The 18,535-nt window shown below is 42.9% G+C and overlaps 1 protein-coding gene across 6 annotated transcripts in view; it reads left to right on the top strand.

The window, feature by feature from the left end:
• Positions 1-18,535, top strand: part of UBN1 (ubinuclein 1) — a 39,147-nt gene that overhangs the window by 4,234 nt on the left and 16,378 nt on the right. For all 6 annotated transcript variants that reach the window (XR_009256581.1, XM_058710710.1, XM_058710708.1 and 3 more), the window contains exons 2-12: positions 777-1,064; positions 4,780-4,866; positions 5,427-5,522; positions 5,877-6,011; positions 6,725-6,828; positions 7,543-7,981; positions 14,392-14,462; positions 15,945-16,074; positions 16,242-16,360; positions 16,630-16,758; positions 16,944-17,090. Coding sequence is in view for 5 of the 6 variants with exons in the window: in XM_058710710.1 (XP_058566693.1) it covers positions 816-1,064; positions 4,780-4,866; positions 5,427-5,522; positions 5,877-6,011; positions 6,725-6,828; positions 7,543-7,981; positions 14,392-14,462; positions 15,945-16,074; positions 16,242-16,360; positions 16,630-16,758; positions 16,944-17,090 (1,706 nt within the window). In the remaining variant the exon portion in view is untranslated. The remainder of the gene's footprint in view (positions 1-776; positions 1,065-4,779; positions 4,867-5,426; positions 5,523-5,876; positions 6,012-6,724; positions 6,829-7,542; positions 7,982-14,391; positions 14,463-15,944; positions 16,075-16,241; positions 16,361-16,629; positions 16,759-16,943; positions 17,091-18,535) is intronic.

Raw genomic sequence — 18,535 nt, 5'->3', positions numbered from 1 at the left:
ATCTCTACATATACATGTGTTTACGTACATACATGCATGTATGTATACTTTTATATATATTTATATAGTATATGATTATATTCTGTAAACCCTTACAATTCTGGGCTTTACAATCTGTTTTGACCGTTCCCAGGCAGCTTTGAAAGTCTTCGGCATGTGATAATTTTTCACTTTGCCAAGGCCCAGTTTTGGGTGGAAGAGGCTGGTGTATTAGGAAATGAGCTGAGCCAGATTTCTCCTGAGACGCTTGTTTTTTGCTTATCCCAGAGGAGGCAGTACCTTCTGTGAGCTGTTGAAAACTGTCATTGTGAAGATTGGCTTTTAATGAAAGTATACTGCTGGTGATGAAAGTATAGAGATCTTAAGAAAGAGATTATTCTCAGCCAGAAAAAAAAAGTATTGGATAAATTAAATGAAAAATATTCTATGGTGGTCTTTGCAGTTTTAAGGATTCTTTAAGGCTCTGTCAGCATGGATTCTCTAACAGCAAGGATCCTTTGACTAGGTACAGAAAAAAAGAGTGGAAGGAAGTTTGCTGAACACTGATTATCTCTGAATGATAGGATTTGGGGTGATTTACATATACATATAAAAATGTTAAATTTAAGATGAATAGTAATTGAAGCAGGAAAAAGTACTAAGTGGTAATTAAGGTCAATTTAACAATGGATTCTTCTTGACAATGAAATTCTTTTAAGCTTAAATCTGTATACTTGAACAGGAAAAATCATTTTTATCATCTTGGTTTGACCTGGCCCTTCTTTTAATGTTAACAGAAGCCATGCAGTGACACCCGCTAAGACTTGTTGGTAGCCATGTCGGAGCCCCACAGGGTCCAGTTCACCTCTCTCCCAGGTTCTCTGAATCCTGCATTTTTGAAGAAATCCCGGAAAGAGGAGGTTGGGGGAACAGAACAGCATCAGGACTCTGAGCCGGCTGCAGCAGCTGTTCGGATTACACTCACCCTCTTTGAGCCAGATCACAAGCGCTGCCCAGAGTTCTTCTACCCAGAGCTGGTGAAGAACATACGAGGGAAGGTGAAAGGCCTTCAACCCACAGACAAGGTACACCCCAGCAGCCTCAGACTCCATCTGCAGATAGAATGCATGGGACATCCTGTGCAAATGGGTCTTCTGGAGGGTGGAAACAAGACTTGAAAGGCTTTTGCTGCCCCTAGATGATGGCATTCAGCCCCAAGCAGTCACAGGTGTGCTCGTTTTGCCTCTGGGTAAGAAAGGATAGAATTCTTTGTAGAACCATGACTGTTCATTCATCGACTGTTCATTGACTGGAATTTTGTGCTGGACATTTTTCTTTTCAATGAAATCTCACTCTGCCTAGTTAGCATAAGGACAGACAAGAAAAGACACTGATAGCTCATCTCTTCTGAACAGTGATATTCTAGATAGTTTATTTACCTGGATGAATGGAAACCTATTTTTGTGGGAGTTTTTTTTCTTGTCGTTTTGTTTTATTTGCCAGAATTGGGTTGTAGCCTTCAGGTCTTGTGAGAATCAGTGCGGTTTCTTAAATGTTATTTATTTATTTATTTATTTATTTATATTTATATTTATATTTATTCATAAATGTTTACTTATTTTGAGAGAGTTAGAGAGTGAGAAGTAGAGGTACAGATAAAGAGGGAGACAGAGGATCCCAGGCAGCCTCCACACTCGCCACAAAACCTAATGTGAGGCTCGAACTCGCAAACCGTGAGATCATGACCTGAGCCGAAATAAAAGCGTTGGAAACTTAACTGACTGAGCCACCCAGGTGCCCCTCTTAAATGTTTTTTAAAAGACCTGTTTATTTTCCTGGCATATTTGTTTTACTTTTTAGTATGAAACTTCTCAAATAAATACAGAATAGGATAATAATGTAATAAGGCCCATGTACCCATCACCAGCTTTAGCTATTACTAAAGTTTTGATAATTCATTAACATTGTAAAAATTTTTAAAAAGCTTTTACTGAATTATGTATATAAGAAAAATGCATATATGATAAATTCACAGCTTGGTGCATTTTCACAAACTCAACACACCTAAGTAACCAGTACCTGGATTATAAAATGTACCATTTTCCAGGATACCAGAAACCATCCTCCTGCCCTTCCAAAATCCTAGCTAAAATACATGGCCCACTGCCATGATTTCTGACAGCTTAGATCAATTTTGCATTTAAAAAAAAAATTAATTGACTTTAACTTATTTTAATGTTTATTTTTGAGAGAGAGACAGGACGTGAGTGGGGGGGGGGGGGAGAGAGAGAGAGAGAGAGAGAGAGAGAGAGAGAGAAAGAAAGAGAATCCGAAATAGGCTCCAGGCTCTGAGTTTGATGCGGGGATCAAACGCGGAAATGGTGAGACCATGACCTGAGCTGAAGTCAGACTCCCAACCGACTGAGCCATCCAGACATCCCAAGTTTATTTATTTTTGAGGGAGAGGGAGTGTGAGCAGGGAAGAGGCAGAGAGGGGGGAGACAGAATCCCAAGAGGCTCCGTACTGTCAGCACAGAGCCTGATGCAGGGCTCACACTCACAAACTGTGAGATCATGACAGCTGAAACCAAGAGTCAGTTGCTTAACTGACTCAGCCGTGCAGGTGCCCCTGGGTGTGCACGTTTTGTATTTTATGTAGATGGAATCCTACAGTGTGAGTAGGAAGTAGGTGAAGATCACAAGCACCTACCCTGGTGCACTGTGCTAGGCTCTGAGCAAGGGTTAGTGGGGTCCCGCACTTGGAGTATTTTGATCTTTAGAGTGACTCTTAGTAAAATAAGGATTAGCCTAGTACCTGGCTCACAGGGTGTTTGAGGTTAGAATGAGATCATGTAGGCAAAATTTCTAGCAGCAGAACTTAGTGGCCAGTGCTCCTTCAGTCTGATTCACTGTTGTGTTGTTTGGGTTGGATGCCTTTGGTTAGGAGCATTGTCTACTTTCTTTGCCCAGATAAAAATGTGTTTCCTTGATTAAGATCATCTTCCATTAGCTGAATGAAGCCAGTAAGTTTGTGCCAAAGGTCAACCTTTCATATTTGGGCTAGTGGGCAAGATGAGGAAAAATAATTTCAAATCTACGCAAGCTTCCTTTTCCAAAGTAGGAATTGGATGATCTTCCTTGAGAGGAAGAGACAGTAGCAGAGATTGATTAAAATCTTTATTTATGGGCTCAAACCAAATTAGTAGGTCAACTGAAATTAGAATACCAGTACTGTGATTTCACCTTTCTTGGGGGTCCAAGTGCCCTTCTCTATTGGAGAAAAATTTATGGAGCATACACAGAGAACTTTGGATTCATTTTCAGGGGATTCACTCTCCTGGCCTTCAGATACAGAACTCCTGAATCATTGTGTCTACTCTGTGGTGTTCAAAATATTACGTAACCTGACAGATTCATGTATTAATTCATTTAGCATATGTTTCTTGTAATGTAAAACTATTGTGTTAGATACTGAGGAGTATATAAAGGTGGAGAAGCCACTATCCCAGCCTCAAGGGAACTTTCAGTCTTGTAGGTATTTTAAAATTATGCTGACACAGGTAACAGGTGTTACAATGTGGTAATTGTTTAAGTCTGGTACAAATAAAGCACTGGAAGGCTTGGACAGAGGAGAGCTTACATCCCAGGTGATGTGTTTGGACAGAACTGGACTTTCATATATTCAGGAAGTAGTGCTTTTGGACAACTACTGTTTGCAAGACATGAAAGAGTACACATTGAATCCAGGACTGCTCTATATTGGTAGAATTTCTTAAGATTATTTTAACCACTTAAGTTATATGTGATCATTATAGAAAATTTAGAAGATACAAATGAGTGCATGTTTTAAAGACCACTCATTTGTGATGCCTGCATCATATGTATGTTCCCTATTATCTCATTATGCAAATATGCCCTCTATCATTTAACTGATCTTTTATGGGTGGGTTGGATTTCAGGAGGCAGAAATGGGAGACTGAGGCAATTGAGTTTTGTCTTCAGACAGGCATCCAATCTTTAGTGATTTTGGTCTACTCTGAAGGCTTAAATGTATTTGATACGAGAGACTTTTATTAAAATGAAGGTTCCTTGCCAAAGAAACCTAAGGTCCCCACTCTGGAAAACGTACTTAATGAGAAAAATGCAACAGTTTACAGAGTAGAATTAAACTTTGGAAATTCATGTGAAAATATTTGGAATGTGTATTGATATTGTACTGAGCCATCAAAATAAGCTTCTAAGGAACGGGAATGCTATGAACCTGGGTTTGACTTCTGGTACCACTGAGGGAAGTGCAAGTTCATACCACTCTTCCAACCAGTAAGGCAGAATAGCTCTCAAGAGCTTGCACTATTTTCAGTGGGTTCTTAACCTTTTTGAGCCATTAATTGCTTTGGAAGTCCAATGAAGCCTACGGACCTTCTTAGAACAATGTTTCTAAATGCATAAAATAATTTTTAGGAGTACCGAGGAAACTAGCTATATTGAAACAGTTCTGTGTAGGTTGAATATCCCTGAATATAGGCCCTTTGCCATTTTTGGAGCCCTCTGGGACCTAGTGCTATGGTGGGCCATTGTAGTCATTCAGTTAAGTTTCATTGAATCACATGAATGGAAACTTGACTTTAACAACTAATTAAACAGTGATGGGACAGTAGCATGTTTTTTCCCTTTTCTGAAAAATAGTTGTTTTTATTCAGTTTATAGGTATTGAGTAGTCAGTACTACAGTCAGGTATTACAGATAGGGTTGTGGGAATTTTTTTGTGACTCTTACTTTTGTGAAATGATCTCTTTACAGAAGAAAGATCTCTCAGATCCTTTCAATGATGAAGAAAAGGAAAGGCATAAAGTGGAGGCCCTTGCCCGGAAATTTGAAGAAAAATATGTAAGATTTCTCTCTTGGGCAACAAAACAACCTCACTGAGTGGGAGAGGTTTCCAGACATTTTTATGTTCCTTTAGTGGATTATCACCTAAACAAGTGCAGAGGTTGGAGAGAACAAAATGCGATTATTAGATAAATGCATTAAGGTACAGAAAATGCATGTGGCAGGCACTAGTGTATGAAGCTAAATGGATGAATGAGCAAGAAGGGCCTTTTACTCCTAGAATTTATGCTTAGAATAAATATTATGATACAAAGCATACAAAGCCACTTAGTTCCTTCTTCTGTCTTAGGCCGTTTTGTGCAGATAGAAATCTATTCTATTTTAAAAGGTCTTCAGGGAACGGGGTGTGGGGTGGGTGTAGGTGTGTGTGTGTCACTGTTCCACGCTTTACAACCTTGAGTCACTAGTTGATGGAGTTCAAGGCAGCAATTAATTCTATGTATCAAAAAAAGCATGTGACCTTAGAATTAAACATTTATTAAGAGGGTAGGCCTCATGTTATATGTTCTTAGCACAGTTACACATGGAAAAAGCACATGACCTATTTTAAATTTTAGGGTGGAAAGAAACGTAGAAAAGATCGGATACAGGACCTGATTGACATGGGGTACGGTTATGATGAATCGGACTCCTTCATCGATAATTCTGAGGCGGTAAGTCCTTACTGAAAATGTCATTGGAACCACCTTAGCTCCTACTGAAAACTGCCTGGAGGTGGGAATGGGGTCAGTGTGGGCATGCCTTCAGTGTGAAGAAGAAAGAGCTGGCCTGGTGAGAGAGGGAAAGTGACATCCTTGATCTGGCCTTGATTCCCTCACTGAAAATGGCCAGATCGATCCAAACACCCTTTAGTTTGGACATTTGTGGTTGACGAGAAGCAGGTCTTAGCATACTGTCTGAAACGTGACAGAACACCACAGTCGTACCTGCTCTGTCAAGACCCACTCTGCACCTTTGGACTTGAGTACCAGAACGTGTAGCTGACCATTTGTTTTCTCCCCCTTCAGTATGATGAGCTTGTTCCTGCTTCTTTGACTACAAAGTATGGAGGATTTTACATTAACTCGGGAACCCTGCAATTTAGACAGGCATCAGAATCTGAAGACGACTTCATTAAAGAAAAGAAGAAAAAATCTCCAAAGGTTAGAACAATACATGATTTTGGATTTTGGAATTGCTTTTTTCTACATGACTTTATAAGATCAGTAGGTGACTTACCAGAACATGTGCTGGTTTAGGTTGGCTCAGGAGATTGGTGGAAAGGCTTGAGCCATGCCAAGGCCGACAGGTCACTTCTCATACCTGTAGTTGGGCAAGGTGCTGTGAACCTGGAGCTGTCTGTGCCTGTGTCCCAGCAGGCTCGGCAGCGATTCATTTCTCAAGGTGGTTTTAGGACAGGGACTAGGGCAGTGAAGAGTGTGGAGTGAGGGGAATTTGTACCAGCCTTGCTGTGTCTCTTCTGTGGACATGTAGAGGACTTCAGTTCCCAGGGCTGTCACCCCGACAAAACAAGTGAGCCTTAAGATAAGTTTATTTTGAAATCTACCTACCACTGCTTGCGTGTTTACAACAAGATGTAGGGCCTGCATACAGCTTACTTGAAGTAGAAAAGTTTCAGGCTACAGAATGGCCTCTTGCCTCAGCCCTGGGTGCTTCCAGGAGACACTGTCAGTGGGAATGCTGTGTTGACCTGCTGCAGGTCTGTGGTCCAGGGACTGGTCTGAAAGCTGTTGCTCTTGAAGGAGGTGAGGCAGCTCTCAGGATGAACCCCGGGCGGAGCAAGGCCAGTGCTGTGTAGTGCACTTGCTCCCTGAGTTAGGGAGCCGTGTAACTGTGCCTTGTCTTTAATTCTCAGAAGCGGAAGTTGAAGGAAGGTGGTGAGAAGATAAAGAAGAAGAAAAAAGATGACACTTATGACAAGGAGAAGAAATCGAAAAAGTCCAAGTTTTCCAAAGCCGGGTGAGAGGCAGCAGCTTCTTTGCTAGGACGAAATCTGAACTGTTAGGGCAGGACACCTGGGAGCTGACGTGCCCTCCTCCTCACAGCTTCAGAAGAGGCAGCAGGGCTTGGCCTTCCGTTCCCCATCATGCCTCCCACAGTGCCACCGTGGGCAGTCAGTGCTCTCACATCTCTGTGTGTCAGACATCGGAGTTCGCTCTGTCCCTTTGTCGGTGTTGGCAGCTATTTCTGTCACTGTGTGACTGCTGATGTTTCTTGTTCTCTTGGGCACCCCTCCTCTGCCCCAGTTCTCCTTCTGTCTCTGCCACTTCCCTTGTCTTCTTTGGTCCTGCTTTCTTCACCTCACTCGGTCTCACCCCAGCTGCCCTTCAAGTTGCTGCTGTTCTCTGCTGCTCCTGCTTTTTCCCTTTAAATATTTTTCTTGCCCCCCCACCACTTTTTTGCAACCTTTTATTTCAGCCTGGCAGTGGTTTTTAAAAACACATCGGATATTTAGCATTCTGTGACATTGTTCTGCTAACCTGTATTAAATCTCAAGCTTTGGTCCCAGCAAGAAGGAGCTCCATATGCCAAGAGGAGGGAGGAGGAGTAACAGGGTGGCCCTGTGACTGAGGTTCCTGGAGACAGTTGCGCTGGGAGCAGGGGCAGTCTCTCGTGAATTTCCCTGTTGAGGTGTGCTGCAGCTTTCGTAACCAACTTCTTCCTTGCTTGCAGCTTCACAGCCCTCAATGCCAGTAAGGAGAAGAAGAAAAAGAAATATTCTGGGGCTTTGAGCGTTAAAGAGATGTTAAAGAAATTTCAGAAGGAGAAAGAAGCTCAGAGAAAGAGGGACGAAGACCATAAGCCCGTAGCGGTCTCGTCGGCAGAAGCTCAGGGCCTGCGGGAATTGGAGGGCACCTCTGACCCCTTGCTCTCGCTCTTCGGCTCCACTTCTGACAACGACTTGCTCCAGGCGGCCACTGCCATGGACTCGCTGACTGATTTGGACTTGGAGCAGCTGCTCAGTGAGTCTCCAGAAGGAAGCCCTTTCCGTGATATGGATGATGAGAGCGATTCCCTTGGGGTGGGACTGGACCAGGAATTCAGGCAGCCCTCTTCCCTCCCCGAAGGCCTGCCCGCGCCCCTGGAGAAGCGCGTTAAGGAGCTGGCTCAGGTATGGTGACACAGAATGGCCAGGCTTTCCTGGAAGCAGTTTGGGCAGATTGACAATGGTTCTGCACCACATGAAGCTCGCTGCCCAGAGCAACCCTTAGTGAGTTGGCAGTTTCGGTGTAAGCTTTTCCAAGCTCTCTTCTCCCGAGTGAGGAAACTGTGTAAGCTCTGACCATCAGGCATCATTTTTAGGGCTTTCGTGGTTCTTTCACTCCCGAAAAAAAAATCTTTCTCCTAGGGGAATTTCTTTCCGTTTCCTGCCTGTCCGTTCCTTCCTCACAAATGTCTTTCCTTTGGTGCAGTAGACGCTAATGCTGGCAGCAGGCAGCTAAGGCACAGATCTGTCATTTTAGTAATTAGGTTTTGAAAAGTCACAAAAGTTTGCAAGTGTATGTTAAACCTAGGGTATATGCTTAATTGCCACTGGGTTTCGGTTGCTGCCTGGACTTGCCCATCATCACTGTTAGGTAGCGATCACAGGACTACCTAATGAATGAGAAGGAGCTGAACATTCATACTGTCTATGAACCGTTAAGAACAACAACGGTCTTTGGGCTTTAGCAGCCCTTGGCAGTTGGGAATTGATTTCTAGAGTGTTAAGAATTGTCAGTTCAGTTGTGTATTACTGACTATGAACCAAACATAGATCATTAGTTATGATGACTTGTAGTTAAGGAACATTTTACTTCTGGCATCCTGACTTATAATGCAACTGGTGGCATCAGACTCTAGCTTAAGTATTAAACTAGTGGTTCTCATAGCATTTCAGAATTACTCTTCTGTGTAATATCCCTTGTGTTTTATGGTAGGGTAAAATGTTAACCACTGGTACAAATGATTTCTTGTTTTGAAAAAGTTTTTGAGCACAACAGATGAAGTAAATCAAATGTCTTACTCAGATCCCTAGTTCTTCCTCATTCACCTGTGTGCAGTGTTCTCTTTGTGATGATTTAAATGAATTGTGTCATGTCAGCGTTTCAGAGAATATCTGAATAGGATGTGTAGGTGGAAGTAGTCGAATCTGAACTTGGCATGTTTGAGCATACTGTTCTGTGTTTGCTCTCAGAATTTATGTTTAAAAAAATTACTCTTGGTCGTTCTCAGTCCTCCGGTTTGTAATCTAATTCTTTTGTAGCTTCTGAAAGTCTTGTTAAGTAAGTTGAGTGAGGTATAAGTGGCAGTAGCCAGTCGTGTTTTTAGAGAAAAGTCAAAAACATTCTTGGATGTGCCCCTCCACCCACCATAGGTAGTGTTCTAGTCTGATAACTTAGACTGATTATATTGCTTTCTTGGAAAAAGATGGACAAACTCCATGGAAGCAAAATGGCTTAATATGAAGCAGCATTGGGTTGTGATTCAAGAAAGCCTCACTTTCTGGAGTCCATTGGATGGACCCTGAGCAAGCTGCCCTTCCTCAGTGACTGCCAAGTTCTCTCTTGGGACAGTGGAGACAGGGTTCTGGACCCTATAGATACGGTAGGCTTGGTTGGGTTTTGGTGGGGAGGTGGTGACCGGGACAAATTGACATACTGAAAATGAGCATTCATATGTGAGATTGATACTTAAGTCATCACCTAGCTCTTCTACTATAAGAGCGTTAAGAACCTTTGGGAAATGGGATAGAAAATGGGGATTACCCATCATTCTGCCAATCTGAAAATTATTCTCATTTTGCATATTCCTTTCTAGCCTCTGTGTATATGTTTTTATGCAGTTGTAATTATAGTTGTGAATAATTGTTTCCTGCTTTCTTCACTTAATAAATATTATTATAAAGCCCTCATTACTTTTGATGGTTGCATGAAAAAGAAGGCTTATTTTTAGAAAGTTACTTAATGCCATTCCAGAGGACCCCCAGGTGGTCCATTCTCACCAGGGTTCTGTACTCGGGCACTTGGAGCCTCCTACATGTGTGCTGAGTGCTCTAAACCCAGACCTCACTGAGACTCTGCTGGGAAAGCTATTCCTCCCAGGGAGAAAATGCCTATGTACACAAAAGTTGCATATAATTTCAAAAGCCATCCATGGATATTTGGATCCTTAATAAGGAGCCCTGTCCTCAATCTTGAACTGGACATTGCGTTTTTAAATTTATATTGAACTTGATGTACATAACTGTAACATTAGTAGTGTTACGTGTTCTCGCTTTATTTTTCACTCCCCTTGTTATCTTTTTTCCTCTTCTTTATTTTTATAAGATTATTTAGTTTTAAAATTTTGGCCTTAGATGCAACGTGTATCAGTTTCTACTGTTAACTAAAAAAACTGCCCCAAAATTTAGGGCTTCAAAGAGCATTTCATTTCTCCTGACTTTGGTTGCCTGGGTGGTTTCTCTTCTGGTCCTACCTGGCTCACTCTTGTGGCTCCATTCAGCTGACAAGTTGTCCGGGTGCTGGGATGGCTGGGGTGGCCGAGGTGGCCAGGACATCCGGCCTGTCCCTCCTTCTAGTCTTTCATCCTGGGTTTCTTCAGAGCGTGGCAGTTTCAGGGTGACATTTCAAGAGAATGAAAGTGGAAGCTGCAAGGCCCGTGAGATCTAGCCATAGAAATTCTGTGTTCACATCACTTCTCTCCTCTATTGGTTACGCAAGTCAACAAACTAGGTTGGAGGGTTGGGAAGTTAGAGGCCATCTTCTTGTGGCAGAATGCATATCCTGGGAGAGAAGGGGTCTGGGATCCTGTTTGTCACCTACCACGGTCCTATAAGCAGATCCTAATCTGGTATGTATCCATCCCTTAGGGAATAATCTTTACTCTGAGAAGGAAAAATTAGACTTTTAAGTTTATTTTTGAGAGAGAGCACGCATGGGCGCAGTGCACACCTGAGTGGAGGAGGGTGGAGAGAGACAGAATCCCTAGTGGGCTCCGTGCTGTGGGGCCTCAGACTCACTAACTGTGAGAGCATGACCTGAGCTGAAATCAAGAGTCGGATGCTTAATTGACTGAGCCACCCATGCTCCCCGCCCCCCTTTTTTAAAGTTTATTTATTTTTGAGAGAGGGTAGATTAACTTTCTAACTAGATGTGATGCTCGAAACTTGGAAAAAATATATTTGAAATATATATATATATATATATATATATATATATATATATATATATTTAACTGTATATATTTAACTCTATATATTTAACTCTATTTAACTCTATATATTTAACTATATATTTAACTATATTAAACTATATTAAAGAGGTACCCCAAGAAGGCTGCCCTGGTGGATGCCCAAGCAATGTTCACTGTGTTCACTATTTAGCCTGTTTTTCATTTCCTGTTTCTTTGTACTATACGCTCTTATGGCCCCAAAGAATCCAGTGATTTGATCTGATGGCTTTACCTTGTCTTCACTGAATAGGCCTTGATTGTGCCTTTTGTCTTGGTTGTTGGAAAGTTCACGTGTGTTGCCCCCTCAGGTTACTGTCTTGATGTAGTCTGGCAGCTACTCAGCCTGGTCCAGACAGATGAGCAGCTCTATTGACTAAAGCATAAACTGGGAACAATACTGAGAAAAGAAAAACAGAGACCTCATGTCCGTCACCCTTCTACTCCACCTGCTCACAGCTTACCCTGTTATAGACTTAGAACCCCTGCCTCACAAATCAAGGCAGACCTGGATCCAAGGAGAAAAGGGTAGGAAAAAACCTAACCTGTTTTGTCTTTTTTAAAAAGAAAATCATGCCAGCAAAAACAGGTACAGTATATAAGGCTCTGACCTAGGTGCTGAGAGGCTGTAAGTGACTTTTCTTATAATTAAAACAGCTCATTAAAGGGCTTTTGGAACTATTGTAAAATAGCATGACTGGACTGTTTCCATTTAATTTCATTTCTTAGTTAATCTAGGATTGATGAATTGAAACAACTCCTTAAGCAAGGGTATCTCTTCTTAGGGTTGAGGAACCTCACTTATTTCCAGAAGAGTATCAGATATAAATCCAGTTGTTCTTTTAGTTGGATTTATTTAAAAATACAGCCCTTGACTAATTACCTTCATTATAAAACCAGACCCTCAGAGATATTATCTACACAATTGAAAAGGCATTGGAAACCTCCGACATACTGAAGAACTGGCTGATAATCTAAAAGTAAAATTTGAATGTAAACTGAAGCAGTTGATAGGTCTGCCAAATGGTGGGGCATTTGAAATACATGTTACAGTGATTAGATTGAATGAATACAGAAGTGCTTCTGGATCTTAGAAGTAGCAGTTTGTAAGCTTAAACAAAAGAATGACTCCTGTTTATTTTCTCTCAAACTAAAATCATACTCTCAGTATATTAGAAGTGCCAAGACTTCTGAATACTTAAGAAATCGTCAGGTGAATGGATTAAAAGTTGCAACCTTTCTTTCTTTGATTTCCATCCATCCATTTCACCCCCTTTCATCCTGGGCCTTTGCACTTCCCTCCCTCCAGGGGTTTGCAGAGGCTTGAGTTTTGTGTATTCTCTGCAGGTTCTGTTTGTTGGTACCAAACTTTTTTTCCTCTGGTTGCATTCTTTCAGTAATACCTGTTTGTTCCTTCATCTGTGCACTTAGGCGACATTTACTAAGCTCTTTACGTAATAGGCAGCTGTGGGAAATATATTGACAAATAAGATTCAGTTCTTGTCCTCCATGAGCTTGTTCTCTGTAAGTGGACCAGTAGACATGTAAACAGGTGGCTGTAGGACAGAGCAGAATGAGGTAAGCTCTGTGATATTTGTGTGGCCAAGCAGATGGTCAGGTGGACAGCCAGACTTGAGGTAAGAAACAAGCTCCTTGGGTATGTAGGAATCAGACTGGAAACAACAGGTTTGGCCTGGTGCAGTGGAGAGATGGCCTTACAGGAAGCCCAGGCATAGGGCTGAGGTGGGGCAAGGGGTTGTTGAATTGTTGGATGGTGGGGACCCCCTGGAATGTAGTGGAGAATGGGGACCATAAATGCCACATAAAAGAGTTTGGGTTTGATTCTGGGCTTGGAGAGAACTACCTAAGGGTTTTAAAGAAAGGAGTGGAAGGATTTCAGGAGGATGGAGTGTAGTTATTAGAAGTGGGGAACACAGGAGGAGGAGCAGAAACTGGTGGGTTTGGTTTTGGGTAAGTTGTGTGTCCATACCAACAGATCATCCATTGACAGAAGTAATTGGAAATTCTAATCCAGAGCTTAGAAAAAAGGGTTTAGAGCTGGACTGTTAGATTTGAGAGATCTACATGGGTTATATGTTATTTTGAAGCTATGAAGGTGTAGAAGGTATTGGGAGAAGATAGTTTTAGATAGAATCTTGGACTCCATCTATTATTAAGGAGAGCTAATGACAGAGAGGGAGCAGCCAGAGGTAGGAATGGGTCGCAGAGGATACAATGAGAGGAAGGCACGTGAGGGGACAGGAAGGTGGAGGGTAGTTCTCAGTGCCTGTAGTCTCAGAGGGGTTGATCAGGGTTGATCGTTTGTTGTAAGACGAGAATCTCACTGCCTTTGTTTGCCATCATTATTCTAGATCAAGCCTGATTTTAGATATTTTATTTTACCTAAAGCCTTTGGACCAGCAACTCTTGGGTTTAGGTCAGTGGTTTTCAGTCCCCTCTGCACATTAGAGTTACCAGGGTTACTTTTAAAGGGTGCACATTCCTGGGCCTTGTCCCCAGAGATTGTGATGCGATCTGGACCAAAGGTCTAGGGTGGGGAAAACTGCCAGGTAATTCCAATATGCAGCCAAATGTGAGAATCGATGGTTCAGACTTTTGCTGTGATTGCTTTCCTGACCTGTGCACTTAGTGCCCTGGCGGCCTGCCGTGGCTGACACGCAGGGTGCGTACTGTGTTCTCGTGGGAAGCAAAAGACTGTATAGGAGCCTGCTATGGCTTGTGTCAACAGGTAGGAAGGTATGTTAGTGGTTAAGATGGTCTGGTAGTAGAGTTTGTGATAAACTGTTAAGTGGATTGTGAGTTTCCCAAGAATTGCAATGTCCTTAAGTGCTAAAGTAGCACATTGTTATTATTTAGGGGTGAGGGGGATAAAGGTTTTCTAATCTTGAGGGTTTGTTGCAGTTATGATTGTTTTTGTACTGTGGAAGTATGGAAATTCCATCTCACAGTTGAGGTGATAGGGTGCTGGTCACAGGAGGTAACCAGCTGGTTGAATCAAATGTGTGATGATTGCTTTGACTCTGTATGATTGACTTTTATGTGACTGCTGTTTCGAGTCCTGGAAGAATGGACAGTCCATAGATGCTTTAGCAGCATTTGAAAAAAGCTGGATATACCAATTTGGGAGCATAGGGTGATCATAGGTGAACTTAATCTGGGATTAGGGCTGAGTGAGGATTTTCTCGAATCGGCAGGTGTTCTGTAGGGAAGGACTGGCCTTGTGCCTGTGGGTGAGTGTGTGGTTGTTTGAGGAAAGTGCACTAACAGATGTTACTGTCTGCTGTGAACCAGGCTGCCAGAGCTGCTGAAGGAGAGAGCAGACAGAAGTTCTTCACCCAGGATGTTAATGGCACCCTCCTAGAGTGAGTATCTTTTGTTTCCATGTGTCTGCTGCTACCATGCCTGGGTTGTGCAGGCCAGGGAAATGGGTGTGGATGGAACTGCCTAAAGATGACTGCTTCTGAGAGAAAAAAACGGTGATTATTTTCCTTTAGTTTATTTATTTATTTTTAAGTTTACTTATATGTATTTTGAGAGAGAGAGGGAGAGCACAAGCCAGGAAGGGGCAGAGAGGGAGAGAATCCCAAGCAGACTCCGCATTGTCGGCGCAGAGCCCGATGTGGGGCTTGAACCCATGAGCTGTGAGGTTATGACCTGAGCCGAAATCGAGAGTCAGACGCTCACCCGGCTGAGCTATCCAGGCGCCCATATTCTTTTTTTTTTTTTTTTTTTTTTTTAAAGGGGGTTGTTTACACCAAATATCTGTTTCCAGGAAACGGTAGGTCTTACTAACCTTAAGCAGCAGGTATTAATAGAACACTGTATATAATGATCATGGGCAGTTAGAAGAGGATTTCTTGGCAAGTATAAGATGAGAGAGAAAGTGTTGCTTGCTTGTGCAGAAAAGTAAGAGGTAACTTGGTATAGTCTCAGGAGCCTGCTCTCCTGGGGTCATTCTCCTCTCCCAAGGCCAGGGTATGTACATATCATCCCATGACACTTCTCCCGCATGCCTGATCCTCTGAAATATTGCACTGTATGAATTGGATTAAAAAAGCAGAAAAACCACACATATAAGTCCAAACCAGGTTCTTGGTATCAGGTCCTCCAGCCTTGCCAGCTTCTCTCTCTGTTGAATTATGTAGGAGAGGAAGCTTGTTCCTCAACAACTGAGGATTTTACACATGCAAGAATAGTTGTCAAGACTTGGGAATATTCTAGCAAATGAGCAAGATTGGGATTGGCCTCTTGGGTCAGAAAGCCTGGACTGTAGAGAGCACCTGAGGGTCAGCATACATGAGAAATTTGTGTGAACGGTAGCCTGCTGGAGCATGCCACATAAAGAGAGCTTGAGGGATTGAAGACAAATATTTTTTCTGCTGATCTAGATGGGGACAGTGGGAGGGGTGAGGACTTCCCTGACTTCCTAATCAGGGATAGAACTGGGAAAAAAGGAAATGCTGTTGGAAAGTATTTCCTGGCCATACCAAGTAACTCAATCACTTTCCATTTTGAAAGCTCTTAAGTTCTTGTTGTTTGTGATATTTAGTACTTCCGAGCTTGTTCTCTCGGGTTCTGTTTTCCTGACTACCTTTGACTTGGTCTTGTCTTTGACCTCAAGATTTTGTCCCTCTTTACCTAACCGAGTTCATCAGGTGTGGAAGTTCTGATTTGGTGACTACTGGAGATCTGTTGCACTGGTCACTTAGTTACATTGTGTGACTGATGACATAAGGTTTGACCTGTTCTTGGCTCTTAGTTTTCCTCTCTGTGGTAGGGTGACCTAATGATGAGAGAAGCTCCAGTGAGCTATGGACCCTTGATGACTCTGTTCTGTTCTTCAGCATAGAGGTACAAACTCGGGAGCTGAGTAGCCAAATCCGTTCTGGGGTATATGCCTATCTTGCTTCATTCCTGCCCTGCAGCAAGGACACCCTGGTTAAACGTGCTCGGAAACTTCACCTCTATGAACAGGTGGGTGACTTTGGAGTGGAGCCCCTTGGCTTTAGGGCCCAGCAGAGAGGGTAACTGAGTCTTCACAGATGCCACCTCTGCTGTTGTAGTGCCCTTGTGCAATAGTGTGTCTTCAGTATAAGAAGTGATACAAAAACCAATCTTACACTACGTTCTGTTTTCTGCAGGGGGGGCGTCTAAAGGAGCCTCTCCAGAAGCTTAAGGAGGCCATTGGAAGGGCAATGCCAGAGCAGATGGCCAAGTACCAGGATGAGTGCCAGGCACACACACAAGCCAAGGTCGCCAAGTAAGTGTGTTCCATCGCTCTCACGGGACATCATCCTCTTGACTTTTCTCTTGTGTGTGTGTGTGTGTGTGTGTGTGTGTGTGTGTGTGTGTGTGTTTTCATTATTACATTTGTGAATGAGACTCTTGGTTCTTCTGCAGCATTTGGACCTTTTCTTAGAAGCCCGGGGTCGGGATGGGCAAGTGGGGGAGGGGGGTGGTGGGTGGGAGAAAGTAGTTCTTTTGTGGCCATGACCCTTAGGGTCCCACTGATTTCTTTCCATGCTATAGGATGCTGGAAGAGGAGAAGGACAAGGAGCAGAGGGAGCGGATTTGCTCTGATGAGGAAGAAGATGAAGAAAAGGGGGGCAGGAGGATAATGGGACCCCGGAAGAAATTCCAATGGAATGATGAAATCAGGTGTGCCCAAACTGGGACCTTGCCTCATTGGAGGGTTTGTGGGGCCAGTGTCTGAGCATGTTCCCGTGTTTCTAATGAAGGTTAGAATCATTTACTTTAATCAGGGCTGCTGAAAGCACATAATTGAAACCTTGAAAGAAGGATTTGGGGTAGTTTGAAGTTTCTGACTTCTGCTTCCTCCTCAGGGAGCTGCTCTGCCACGTGGTGAAGATAAAACTGGAGACCTACGATCTGGAGAGGAACAATAAGACCCAGTCTTGGGAGGACTATGTGAAGGCCTTTCTGGATGCTGAGGTCAAACCTCTCTGGCCCAAAGGCTGGATGCAGGCCAGGTGAGGGCCGTGAGCAGCCAGTATGGTCAGTGTGGTGATGAGGTGGAGTGTTTTTGCCTTAAAGACATATATGAGTGCTTCTGTTGTGCCAGGCCAACACGGTCCCTTCCCTCAGGGAGTCACTGTCTAGCCGACTCAGCTCTGTTCCCACTAGAGGAATTGGGGGCCATACTGGTTGCTGTGAATGGCTCTTACCGTTCCCTTGGAGAGCGAAGTTACCTCTGGGGTTTTGGCTTTGTTATTCTTTGTCACACTTCAGTTTGGAGTTGGCTGCATGTTCTTCCCACGTCACTGTGCTCTTACCTGTTTTGAGGTATTGGCTCTTGGTAGAAGTAGAGAAGTAGATTCATCTTGGAAACATGTTCCCGTTCTGAACAGAAGTCTCATTTGCAAGGAACAGGGCTGGCTGATTATTGGAGTTAAGTGCTGAACTTCTGTGTTCTATAGCTTCCCTTTCATGAAAATGGACTCTGCAATACTTGGACAGGAAAGTTAGCTGGAGCTAGTGCTCTGTTCTTTTTTTTTTTAATGGGAGAAAATACACTTTATATAAAATTCACCATCTTAACCATTTTTAGGTGCACAGTGCAGTGGTTTTAAATACGTTCACATTGTTTTTGCAGCCATCACTATCCATAACTCTTTTCATCTTATAAAACTGAAAACTCTGTACCCATTGAACAATAACTCTGCATTCCCCCCCCGCCCAGATTCTGTGACCATCATTCTACTCTCTATGATTTAAAAAAAATTTTTTTTTAAATGTTTTTATTTATTTTTGAGACAGAGACAGTGCATGAGCAGGGGAGGGGCAGAGAGAGAGGGAGACACAGAATCTGAAGCAGGCTTCAGGCTCTGAGCGGTCAGCACAGAGCCTGACTTGGGGCTCGAACTCACGGACTGTGAGATCATGACCTGAGCTGAAGTTGGATGCTTAACTGACTGAGCCACCCAGGTGCCCCAACTTTCTGTCTATGATTTTGACTACTACGAGTACGTCCTATAAGTGCAGTCATACAAAATTTGTCTTTCTGTAACTGGCTTATTTCACTTAGTATAATATTTCCAAGATTTTGTTTGTATTACACATTACAGAATTTCTTTCCTTTTTAAGGCAGAATAAAATTCCATTGTATGTATAGATCACATTTTACTTATCCATTCATCCTAAGCTGATACTTAGGTTGCTTCCATGTTTTAGCTATTGTGAGCTATGCTATTATGAACTAGAGTGTACGAATATCTCTTCAACACCCTGCTCTCAGTTCTTATGTGTATATGCCAAGAAGTGGAGTTGCTGGATCACATGGTAATTGTGTGTTTAATTTTGTCATTAATGTTAATTTATTTGAGAGAGTGTGAGTAGGGAAGGGGCAGAGAGAGAGGAAGACAGAGAAAGTCTCAAGCATGCTCTGCGCTGCTGGTGGAGAACCCGACATGGGGCT

The sequence above is a fragment of the Neofelis nebulosa genome, chromosome 18 (genome assembly GCF_028018385.1).
Source record: "Neofelis nebulosa isolate mNeoNeb1 chromosome 18, mNeoNeb1.pri, whole genome shotgun sequence".
NCBI lineage: Eukaryota > Metazoa > Chordata > Mammalia > Carnivora > Felidae > Neofelis > Neofelis nebulosa.
The sequence above is the reverse complement of the archived record's forward strand: the minus strand, read 5'-3'. Positions and strand labels throughout refer to the sequence as shown.